Source organism: Anolis sagrei, chromosome 3, assembly GCF_037176765.1.
Source record: "Anolis sagrei isolate rAnoSag1 chromosome 3, rAnoSag1.mat, whole genome shotgun sequence".
In the NCBI taxonomy this organism is placed as follows: domain Eukaryota; kingdom Metazoa; phylum Chordata; class Lepidosauria; order Squamata; family Dactyloidae; genus Anolis; species Anolis sagrei.
In genome coordinates this window covers 180720779-180733644 of record NC_090023.1, presented here as the reverse complement: position 1 = coordinate 180733644, position 12866 = coordinate 180720779, and the positions used below count along the sequence as shown (strand labels likewise).

Here is a 12866-nt window from a genome sequence, read left to right as displayed (position 1 = left end):
GGGTTGTTGTAGGTTTTTTCGGGCTATATGGCCATGGTCTTGAGGCATTCTCTCCTGACGTTTTGCCTGCATCTATGGCAAGCATCCTCAGAGGTAGTGAGGTCTGTTGGAACTAGGCAAAAAGGTTTATATATCTGTGGAATGACCAGGGTGAGACAAAGGACTCTTGTCTGCTGGAGCTAGGTGTGAATGTTTCAACCGACCACCTTGATTAGCATACAATGGCCTGACTGTGCCTGGGGCAAACTTTTGATGAGAAGTAATTAGATGTCCCTGCTTGCTTCCTCTCTGTTGTTGTGCTGTTGTAATTCTAGAGTTTTTTAATACTGGTAGCCAGATTGTGTTCATTGTCATTGTTTCCTCCTTTCTGTTGAAATTGTCCACATGCTTGTGTATTTCAGTGGCTTCTCTGTGTAGTCTGACATGGTGGTTGTGAGAGTGGCCCAGCATTTCTGTGTTCTCAAATAAAATGCTGTGTTCAGGTTGGTTCATCAGGTGCTCTTCTATGGCTGATTTCTATGTAGACTTCGATATATGACAACAGCTATGTAAATCGGAAGCCCTTCCACCTAGGCTTTATGAACTCCCAAAAAATCCATAAGGAATCCACCCCACTCAGACCCATTGTGAGTGCCATTGGATCCCCCACGTACGACTTAGCAAAATTTCTTGCTGCACAATTACATAGCCATATTGGGCTCACTACACACTACATCAAGGACTCAGCCCACTTCATAGAAAAAATCCGCAATCTCAAGTTAAATACCAATGACAAACTGATCAGCTTGGATGTGGTGTATCTATTTACCATGGTCCCGGTAGCAGACACCATTGCACTAATCAACCAGAGGTTCCCAGAAGATATCACAGCTCTGTTTCACCATTGCCTCACCACCAGCTACTTTCAGTGGGACAATGAGTTCTACGAACAAAAAGATGGAGTAGCTATGGGGAGCCCTCTCAGCCCGGTCATAGCTAATTTCTACATGGAACACTTTGAAAAACAAGCCCTGGAAACAGCAACCAAAAAGCCCATGATATGGTTCAGATATGTGGATGACACTTTCACCATTTGAAGCCATGGAGAAGAAGAACTCAACAGGCTCCTGGACCATCTTAACAGCATCCACCCAAACATCCAGTTCACCGTGGGAAAAAATGAAGTTTGTATAGTTAATCTGCATCCTGAAACTGCATTATATGGCAGTGTAGATGCATCTTGAGTATGTCATTCATGCTGAAGTAATGGGACATGGAATCAGAGTGGCATGCCAGTGAAGACCAAGTTCAAGGTACAGTTCAGATCAAGAAGAAAAATATGTCTTGAGCCACTTTTCTACTTGGAACTGCAGTGTTGTGATCTATGTCACACCCAGGCATGTAGCCGGGGGGGGGGGGGGGCTCGGGGGGCTTCAGCCCCCCCCCCCCCAAATTTTCATGGTGGTTCGCAAAAAGGCCTTAATGGTGCATTATTTAAACTGTTATGTTTATTCATATCATGATCTGATCACCATACTCAATATATCCCATATGCATGGGGGTATTGGGGTAATGATACAAAAGGTTTCAGACTCAGCCCCCCCCCGAAGCTCGCCCCCCGAAGCCCCCCTGAAAAAAATTTCAGCCCCCCCCCCCAAAACGAAATCCTGGCTACAGGCCTGGTCACACCAATGATGTGGGGTGGCGGGGGAAATAGAACTAGACCTTTTTATAAAGTATATATGGGAACAGTTTTGCACAATGAGTGGTGGCAGAGCATGTGATTGTTGTAACCAATATATAACAGGAAAGTTTTATCTGATCAGAATTGTCTGCAAACTTTTCTTCAAGTGAATATATGCACACTATTTGCAATGTATTAATACAATATGAATTCATACTTCATGATTTTTGCACATTCATGTGCTGTCGTTTTATTATTTGCATAATCCCTTGCAGACGCTTTTAAAATATCTATAAGCTAAACCGACTCAAACTTTTAATTACAAAATATTAATCTTCAACATCTCAAAATGTGCCTCTTTTCCCCCCGAGCTAGCAGTTTATTGTCAGGTACATGTAGCTCTGTCACTCAAATACCAGATTTAACATTTCTTAGAAACTGGTTTTGTTTGAGAAGACTTCTGGCAAAAAAAAGAGCATCTATGCTATATGCAAATCTTACAGGAAAAATCATATTCTGATGAGAATTTATACATAAGCATATTTAATGAAATAATAGCTGCAAAACAATCACTTTTCAAAAGTTTTATGGAGGAATTTCAAAGAGAGACAATCATGGAGTTCACCCCCCCCCCCCTCTCCTTTCTTATTGCTGCTTACTTTCTGCACAGTAAAGCCTGATAACATTTTGTATAGAAATCTCTCCATCATAAAAGAAACAAGGGAATGGAGAAAGATAAAAAGAATTCTATATTGTGGTTTTATCGGTCTTGGAAACAATAATGGAAGTGCAGCCTAAGCTCGTGAGAGTACAAGAAGTACCTCTGTGTAAAAAAACCAAAACACACAATATAATACTTCTGTTATCTAGAGGATTAAGAGCATTTATATGGCATTTAAAGAAACCATCTGGGTGCAGTGTATTAAGTACAGCATTATTTACTTACCGGAGGGTCCTGATCTTCAGCCTCCACTGTTGTGATGACAGTTCCTTTGATTGCATCAGGAGCTACCATTCCCCTGTACAGAGGTTTGCTAAATACTGGGGAGTAATCATTCATATCCTGCAAAACATAATTAAGAGTTTACTGCTGAAGCTGAAACGAGATTATGGATACAATCAGAATTGTTCAATCACATCAGCACCCATTCACTTTATTCTATTAGAGAAAGAATTTACTGCTGTCAGAACTCCAGAACTCTCAATCATGTGATGTTCCTCACCTAAGATTGGTACTTAATAGGAAGTTAGCAAATTTGAACTATTCATGTTTTCTGTGGAGCAGGAACTTTTCTCTATTATCTCCATATTTTTCCTGCCTCTGGCACCAAATTTTCTGTTAAGTAATTAAGTCCCAGGAATGCATTTACTTTGTTAATTGAGGTATATCTGCTGGTGACTTCCTGTTTTTGGATCTGGTCAATATGTGGATCTGAACTATGTTACTCTAGTTGAGTAATATTAAGTGTCTGGTACAGCTTGGTATAGAACAGGGCTTCTTAATTTTTTTCATATGGGAACCCTTTTGGTCTGAGTAATTTTTATGTAATCCCAGATATACAGCTATATAAAAAAAGATATAAAAACCAAACATTAACTGGTAACAAATCAGCATTTGCAAGGCTTGCCAAACAGACCGATTTCCTTTTCTTAATGAAGTACAGCTGAAGCATTTTCTGCAGAGTACACTGTAAACACTGCACAACAGATTCATGTAAATGTCGAAAACAGTCACTAAGAGGTGTTCGGAAAATGTTTACTGGTGCCAAATTTTCAGGACTCCAACATTGAACAAAGGGAACCTCATTTGGGGCCGGGGCCCACAGTTTAAGTCATCACATGGACTTCTGAGCCTGCTGGAGTCCTTCACACGATACAGGGCTACTTTTGGAAGGGTTCCATCATGGCACCATCCTGGAAGTGTCCTAAGACAGAGCCCTGAGAACAACTACCTTTATTCCCATAGCCTACAATAGGGCCACTGTGGGGGGAAAGCTGGGTGGTGATGATTTCTCCTGTGTGGTGCAGAAAGCAGTGATGTGAGGCACAAGATGACAGTTTTCCCCACTGCCACACGGATTCACTGTTCAGTGAATTCCCTCGATGTAGCCTGTGTTATGGGCCTCAATGTGATGAGGTCCTAAGAAGTAGTGGTACAGAAGATCTGGAACATAGTAGGTTACACCAGGTATTACATTAAAGGAACTGCTTGTGATGCAGAAGATTTTTTTTGTCGTGTCAGGAGTTGCTCCTGTTGTGAGAGAATTGGCCGTCTGCAAGGACGTTGCCCAGGGGACGCCCGGATGATTTGATGTTTTTATCATCCTTGTGGGAGGCTTCTCTCATGTTCCCGCATGAGGAGCTGGAGCTGATAGAGGGAGCTCATCCGCCTCTCCCCGGATTCGAACCTGCGACCTGTTCGTCTTCAATCCTGCCAGCACAGGGCTTTAACCCACTGCGCCACCGAACTAAAGATACATCTACACTGTAGAATTAATGCAGTTTGACATGATGTACTTGCCATGGCTTAATGCTGTAGAATCCTGGGATTTGTAGTTTGGTGACCTACCAGCACTTTTTGGCAAGGAAGACTAAAGACTTTGAAAACTATAATGCCCATGAATTCCATAGTAATTAAAGCGGTGTAAATGGACCCTAAGGCACAGTTTACTTTAAATTACGGAGAAGATGAGGGAGATACCTTTTAGATTTTATGTTTGTTTGGAAGTGGATACTTTCAAAACAAGTTCAGGGTTTTCCCATAAAAACAGAAATTCAGTATAGGACAAGCACACTTATTACATGGAATTACCTTGCTAATAGTTTTCTAATAATAATTGGACCAATCAGACCAAGAACATGGTTAAGACAAATACACTTTTTGACTTGTTCAAAGCATGTATAGGAGACACAATTATTTCAAAGGAAACATATCCAGACCCATCAAACATTGCTCTGTGCTTTTCTTGTGTATCTAATGCTCTGTGATAACAGAAGACAAATAGAGAATGCCTAAACATTTGTGTTCATCTTCTGCATGTCCTCACGTCCTTCATGTTGGGAAATCGGAGACTATAAATAGGAATGCCAAAAAGAGAAATGACATGCACATTCTCTGATAAGAATTGTTCAGAACACTCTCTTCTATGGGAAATGGCTAGGTTTTGTTTATATTTCTAAGGTAAACAGATCAGAAGAAGAAGAAACAGTAGAAACATAAAGTCACTAAGAAAGCTGAAAGACAAAGTTTTTGTCCTAAAACCATATTTTGGAGCAGCAAAATTCTTATATATGAATATGATTTGGAAAAAGTTATTTGGAAAAAATAACTGATTTGGAAAAAGTTATATTATTAGCAAGATAATATAATATACATGAAATACATATTTTAGTTGTTGACTTGTCTCATGTCAAATCTTTAGAATAATAACAGTGCACATTTAAAGTTTGCACACACAAAGAAATAGAAAATCTAAACACACATAAATGTATGTAAATCCCATTGAAATTTGGACTCCTTTTTTGGGTGTCTGCACAGATTTTCAGGGCTTCCAGGAATACTTATAAAGAGGGATTGTCTGAAAAATGCCTTGCTCAACTTACTGGGCAAAGACCATTGTGGCAGGGGGTGTCCTCTCACTGGCCATGCTGCTTGCAGGGGGCTTCTTCTTCCCAGAAGTCCCCTACGTGGTGGGAAGTTTTCCACTGCTTGGGCCAGCTGGCCAATCAGCAGCCAGCCCTGCCCTGCCCCTGGATTGGCCAGGGCCGGCAGCTTCTCCTGCCCAGCAGCTCTTTAAAGGGCTGCCCTGGGCCTCCACAGGCTATGTGCCTGCTCTACTTGTCCATCCCATCCGCCCTGCATGCTAGTTTTGTGTTTGAATACTGTTGCACAGTTTTGGGTTATTTGTTAGCTCGTCACAACTTTGGTTGGCATGTGGCATGGGCCCTGGATCTGGTTCCCCCCCCCCAGCAGAAGGGGGGGGGGGCATCCAGTGGTTCTCAGCGGTGCAGAGTCATTAGCCTGGTATTGTGCTGGTGGTACCCTTATGTCTACAGTGGTATCGGTCATGGGTTCTGGATTATGATCCAGAACCCTCTCCTGGCAGCCAACCCTTTGTTCCTGTAATCAATAAATAAGTTGTGGCCATTTTCTTCCCAACTTGGTGTTGGAGTCGTCTTTGGTGCTGTTGGCAGGAGAGGTGTCGCCCATCCACACGCAAGTACTGAAAGGATGTTACCCTTCTTCCCATGATAACAATAGTGTTGTCCAAAAGCTTTGGGTTAAATATCTCTATTGTGGGTTACATCAGCCCAAGATAGTTGGTTTTTATTATTTGTCCTACAAAAATTATAGGGATCACTCTTGCAGTAGGTAATTTGGGAATGCCTTTTCTGCTCTTTTTTAATGTAGTGTACAATGTTTTTAATGTAGTGTACAATGTTTTTAATGTACTGTACAATGTGAAGAGTAGAGACATCACACTGGCAACGGAGATCCACATAGTTAGCTGGACCATAAGGAAGGCTGAGCAAAGGAAGATATATGCTTTTGAACTGTAATGTTGGAGGAAAACTCTGAGAGTGCTTGGACGGCAAGAAGATCAAACCAGTCCATACTCCAGGAAATAAAGCCCGACTGCTCACTGGAGGGAAGGATATTAGAGGCAAAAATGAAGTATTTTGGCCACATCATGAGAAGACAGGAAAGCTTAGAGAAGACAATGATGTTGGGGAAAATGGAAGGAAAAAGGAAGAGAGGCCGACCAAAAGCAAGATAGATGGATGGTATCCTTGAAGTGACTGGATTGACCTTGAAGGAGCTGGGGGTGGCCACAGCCAACAGAGAGCTCTGGCATGGGCTGTTCCATGAGGTCACAAAGAGTCAAAAGCGACTGAACGAATAAACAACAACAACGTTTCAGCATTTGCCTACTGCAGAGCTTTTCAAACTGTGAGTTGGTACACTAGCGTGTCACCTGTAATTCCTAGGTGTGTTGTGTGAAAATGCTTCCCCATCACCACAAAGACTGGTGCTGTTTAAGTGTAGGTACTCTTATAGCTTTTATAATTTGCACAACTTGCTGATTAAGTTGCAGTAATTGCCACTAAAATGTATATGTTTCTAATTAAGAAAGGAAAATCCATTGACAATTATGTTTGTGATGAACCACATGGAGTGGCTATAGAGAAAACTACAATCAACTGAGAATCAACAGTAGCGCATAGGTGTAAAGGAAAAAAAATCCAAACTTTGTTCATACAGCAAACATTATATGAGTACCTATCTATCTATCTATCTATCTATCTATCTATCTATCATCTATCTACTATATTTATATATTGCCCCTCTCAGCCCGCAGGTGACTCAGGGCGGTTTACAGTCAACATTGCCCGTGTAAACAGTAGACTGCAGTTTGCAGATGGACATTCTAGCTTTAAAAGAGTCCCTATATTAAAATAGCAGTTCAGCATGCAGAACCCTAATACATCAAAGAGAGGGTGGGAGAGTAAAAAAAATCAACAATCCTTCTGTGATTGTCAGGGCAAAATTATTGCAATTGACTTTTGAAGAATTCTATTCAAAGCCTGGAAGGACTGGATATAGCTGCAATTTTGCCCACAAGGAAAGGATACTGAGTGCTGTGAATATATATATGAACAATCAAAATTAGGCAAAATTATAGTTTTAAAAGTGCAATAATTTTCTCTGAATGAAAAGGTATGGCTATGGACTCCATTTTTAAAGATTTTTTTTTTAATCTCAAAAGTATAGGGAAGAAGAAAGACAATGCATGAGAGATTAAAATACCGCATTTTAAAGAATTAAACGTGTTTAATTTTTTCAGAAAGAACCCGTAATACAGCTTCCTACATTAAACTGGAAGATCTTTACAATCCACATTGCCTATTTGTGGAAAGGCCTAAATTGTACTGAAAATAATTGAGCAAAATGCAGTCCTTTTGTTACAAAGCCCAAAATTAGCCATTTAGAAATGTACAATTGTTTTTGTAATGTGTTTTAGCAAGTAGAAGGCTTTGAAAACTTCCGCTTCTCTCTCTCTCTCTGTATTGAACATAATTTATTAGGAGTGCTAGGGACTCAGATTAAGTGCCATTTTTATTTTCTTCATTTTGCAAATACTTAATAATGCTTTTTTGTGACATGGTCAACTCATACAACAAAACAGAAACATTATTATGTACCCATTTAATAGGAAAAAATATGGAAATGACTATCTTTTGAAGTAGCTTCCTAAAAATACAGAGTCAGTATCAACTACATACAACAGACCTTGATATCCACTGGGGATGAGTTCCAGCCCTCCTCCCCTCTCCCCTGGTAGATATCAAATTTTGTGGATGCTGCAATCCCATTATACAAAATAGCACAGTAAAAGCACAGTAAAAGGGTATACCTTATTACCAGATCACTATTCAGATCACTATTTCTCATACGGAGACTTGGGGTGGATCTACACTGACCCATCATCCTGGGGTTAACCTGATATGGTGCATGCCAGATCAGCCCTGGAATGATTACATAAGCACCGTCCCAGCCTATCATGTTTGTGTCATGGTGGTCTCAAAGTGCAACATGGGAAATCATTGGATAGTAACAACCAGTTCCATCTCAGAGCCAGCCCAACTCTTAACATAGACATAAAGTCTGGGCAGAATTTGAAGAATCCTGCAATTTTAGTTAATGTGGGTCTAGGCCATGTTAACATGGCTTTGTCCAACATAATAATAATAATAATAATAATAATAATAATAATAATACAACTTTATTTGTACCCCGCTACCATCTCCCCATGGAACTCGATGTGGCTTACATGAGGTCAAGCCGAAAATACTTCAAACAACATCAATAACACCATATTCATAAACAATCAATAAAATACAAATCATATGAATCACATAACAAAACAACTATCAATAGTAACATATAAACAGTTTTAAAATGGCTGGGCCAAATGTAATAAATTAAAATTGAAAATATGCTGACGTGAACAGGTAAAAAATATTACTGGATAGGATTTTTCAGAGAGAAACGAGGGAACAACAATCAATCCTAAGTTAGTATTAAAGTGCATTATGAGGGCGTATTTGCTGAGAGTTCTCCTATTCTGGGAAGGTACACTGGAACAACCACGTTTTCAGGCTCCTCCTAAAGACTGCCAACGTTGGAGCATGTCTAATGTCCCTGGGAAGTGAGTTCCAGAGTCAAGGGGCCACTACTGAGAAGGCTCTCTCCCTCCTCCCCACTAATTGAGCCTGCGAGGGAGGTGGGAGCGTGAGCACGGCCTCTCCAGATGATAGAAGAGATCATATGGGTTCGTACACAGAAATGCGGCCACGTAGGTAGGCGGGTCCCAAACCAGGGCTTTGTAGGTCAGAACCTGCACCTTGAATTGGGACCAGAAATTGGGACATTTACCCAGATCAGCTCCTCATGGCATTTGGCCACAATGGAGTAGATTTGGGGTTCCTTCAGGGTAGTAGCTATTGTAAATGTGGCATGGTCAACTTATGTTTTCAACTACCCTTCCTTGGCTATGGGAACAATGAATGAAGCACATGCTGTAGGCTACATCTTCCCAGGAACTTGCTTATATTCTCAATCAAGGTTGGACCAGTAAACAAGAAATAAATGGCTTATTTCAAGAAAATTGGCTAAATTCAAGAAAAAGAGAACTTTAAATCAGTCCAAAAACGTTATGACAGCTTTCCCCTCCACAGTATAAAGGTATCTTATCCATCCATTCATTCATTCATTCATGAGTCAAATATACTCTTAAGCCTTTTTTAAAAAAAGTCTTTTCTCCATGCTTTGGCCCCCCGGGCACTGAGAAAATAGAAAGATCTACACTGTTCACATTCAGATCAAACATGTAATGATAATTGGATTGCTAGGACATCTGTTTCCTGGCAATCCAAAGGTAAAACTTAGATCCACGGAAAAGAAGTTCACACTGGGCTTATCTCATGTTTTCCCCTTTTGCTGTCATTTCCAGTGATTTATCACCCTACAACTCCATCATGTGGAAGTGATACATCACCAAGAGTCATTAGGTTCTCTGTCCTCTGCCTGATGACTTTTAATTTGGTGTCCTTCTGATCCTTTTGATTTTCTCTTGAGTCAAATTAAGATGAATATCAAATGTGAAAAGTGGAACAGTTTGAATGATCTCAATTGATTAGAATGATTCTCTACCCCAGAGTTTAGATCCTAAAAAAAAAAAAATTCTAAAAGTCCCATAAGGTTATCCTTTCGAATTGTAAATATTTATATGAATACAATTGTATTGCACTGAACACCACATATAACTTCTTGTTTTTGTTGATTCCAGTTTAGAATAAGGCTTTTCTATTTTTGTATGTTGCTGTTACAGAAGCAAAAGTGTTATGTTTCCTGTTTCAGATAGAATCTGAAAGCAGCAGACAAATGCATGCATTCTTTTCAAACTTCATGTCTAAATATATGTGAAGAGTGGCATATTGCAGGAAGGTCCATGAATTCTGACTATGAACTCTGTTCGTGCTAGACTTGGAATTTATGGCATAGTGAAAATAAAGACTGACAAGTTTTCCTGAAGCCATTTCTGTTGCGAGCTCAGCTGTCATCTTATCTCTTACAAGATCAGCCAACACTTTTCCATCAAGATCTAAAGTGACAAATCATCTTTATAATAATTAAGGGACTGTACCCTACAAGAAGTTGACACTAACACTGCAAAAGGAAAGACAAATACGATACACATAAAGAAGGTCAGAGAAGGATACAATAGAACATACATTTCGGAGACAGTTGAATAAGAACTGAGGTCGAAAACTGGCCAAATCATTATTGGCTGTTCAAATCAATCTTTTGCATTCTTTTCAATGAAGCCTGCAACATGGAAACAATGTTTGGGAGACTCCATGCAATTCAAAGAGATAACAAAGCCAGTAGTCAATAGGAGCTTTGATAGTTATTGGCATGTCACACAAGATGAAGATAAAACAGATGTTCTGGGTAAACAACCTGATAATAATCTGGAAGCCAACTAGATCACGGTCATAGAATCATAGAATCGAAGAGTTGGAAGAGACCTCATGGGCCATCCAGTCCAACCCCCTGCCAAAAAGCAGGAATATTGCATTCAAATCACCCCTGACAGATGGCCATTCAGCCTCTGTTTAAAACCTTCCAAAGAAGGAGCCTCCACCACATTCCAGGGCAGAGAATTCCACTGCTGAATGGCTCTCACAGTCAGGAAGTTCTTCCTCATGTTCAGATGGAACCTGCTTTCTTGTAGTTTGAAGCCATTGTTTCGTGTCCTAGTCTCCAGGGAAGCAGAAAACAAGCTTGCTCCCTCCTCCCTATGGCTTCCTCTCACATATTTATACATGGCTATCATATCTCCTCTCAGCCTTCTCTTCTTCAGGCTAAACATGCCCAGCTCCTTAAGCCACTCCTCATAGGGCTTGTTCTCCAGACCCTTGATCATTTTAGTCGCCCTCCTCTGGACACATTCCAGAGGAGGGCCAGAGACTGAGATAGGTTCAATTATGCTATAATACATAACCAATTATATCTGTTATGTATTTGTAGAAGTATAGTTTCATCTTACAATGAATGAAAAAGAAAAAGAATATATCAACAAAATGGTAATTTGATTAATTGTTTTGCATTAAAATAAGATAGGAAAAAGAGAAAGAGTGAAAAAACCCACAAAGGATAATTCTCTGTCTGGAAAAACAAACGCAATACAAATCAAAGATAGGCTATAGAGAGAGAGGATAGGGATGGTCAGTGATGCTGGATTGTCTCATTCAATACTAGTTTCTCTATCTTTGTCTGAAATCAGGAAGGACTGGTATTTGTGTGGCAATTTCTATGACTCATGTCAATAGGATCATGTTTGCAACAGAAGTTACAAATATGAGAGTTGTAGCTATGATGCACATGAAAGCAATAGCACGTTTATAGGGTGTGCAACCCTTTTATATTGCCATTTATCCAATCTGTATGCAAATGGAAGATTTGATACCTCAGGGAGCTAGTGGAAGACTTTATGCTATTTGGATGGAAAATGTTGAAGTTATCAGCAGAACGGCTGCATTTCCCATAGAAATCAACAGAACAGCTGCAGTAATGAACTTTGGAAAAAAATGAATGTATTTCTAAAATATGGAAAATGAAATGAATGAATCTTCAGAAATAAAGGCAAATAGAAAAATGAAACATTTACTGCCTGTACATGCCTATGAATTTTAAAGAGCAGTTTGGAGAAAGAAAATATTTCCCCATCTCTCAAATTGGAAAAGTAAACAATTAGGATTCTACGAGCACTAAGATTTGACTCCTGTACTTCTTAGCTTACCAATGTATGTGATTTAAAGCAGGTTTCCATGACCTGATGCCCTCCCGATATGTTGGACTATAACTCTTAGCAGTCCTGGCCAGCATGGCTAATAATGGAAGGGACCATAGAGGCAATGATTGTGGAAGGCTGACTTACTATTTGATACTTCAGAAATTAAAGGCTTGTAGAGGAAATAGACTCTATTTTACTCTTTTTGTAATATAGTAATTTTATGCCATCCATTTTAAGAAAGAAAAATCTTTTCAGGTTACGGTGCCCAACCAGCACCAGGTCCTTTTATCAGAGAATAGAATCTTGATTAGAGGATCCATTGCAAATATATATGTACAAGCCCTTTTGATGTCAACTGTTTAACAAAGTCTAGAACTTGGGACTTAATAGATCTTTCAAGCATTTGATATTCAAGGGTCATGGGTAATCACTTGCAGTCAAGTATGGTTGTCTTCTAGAGACAGAGTCTTGGTGATGTATCTGTGACTGTGAAGACCTATACTGGATCCACCTGGTCTCTCACATTGAGACACAGATTTTTAGAAGGAAGGTGGTCATGACAATAATTTGCTAGACATGCTTTCCTCTTGGCATGTTTCTTCCTTTCATCTTGTATTCATGTTTCTTCAAAACCCATGGCACTGTTGATAGCAAACAGGTGATCTCCAGTTACAGCACTCGAGTGCCAGGGCTTCCCAGTTCTTGGTATTTATATCACATTTTAGGCAGAGGCGGCCCTAGGTAATTTTCAACGGTAAGCAAACAGTATTTTGGCAACCAATCACTGATATATATTTTCTGTTCATTGTGGGAGTTCTGTATGCCATATTTGGTTCAGTTCC

At 39.9% G+C, this 12866-nt stretch overlaps 1 protein-coding gene across 6 annotated transcripts in view; it reads right to left on the bottom strand.

Annotated features, from left to right (window-relative positions):
• The window catches only part of PCDH15 (protocadherin related 15), a 1134710-nt gene that overhangs the window by 179612 nt on the left and 942232 nt on the right, over positions 1 to 12866 (bottom strand). For all 6 annotated transcript variants that reach the window (XM_067465706.1, XM_067465711.1, XM_067465710.1 and 3 more), the window contains one exon: positions 2610 to 2726. In XM_067465706.1, the coding sequence (XP_067321807.1) occupies positions 2610 to 2726 (117 nt within the window). The remainder of the gene's footprint in view (positions 1 to 2609; positions 2727 to 12866) is intronic.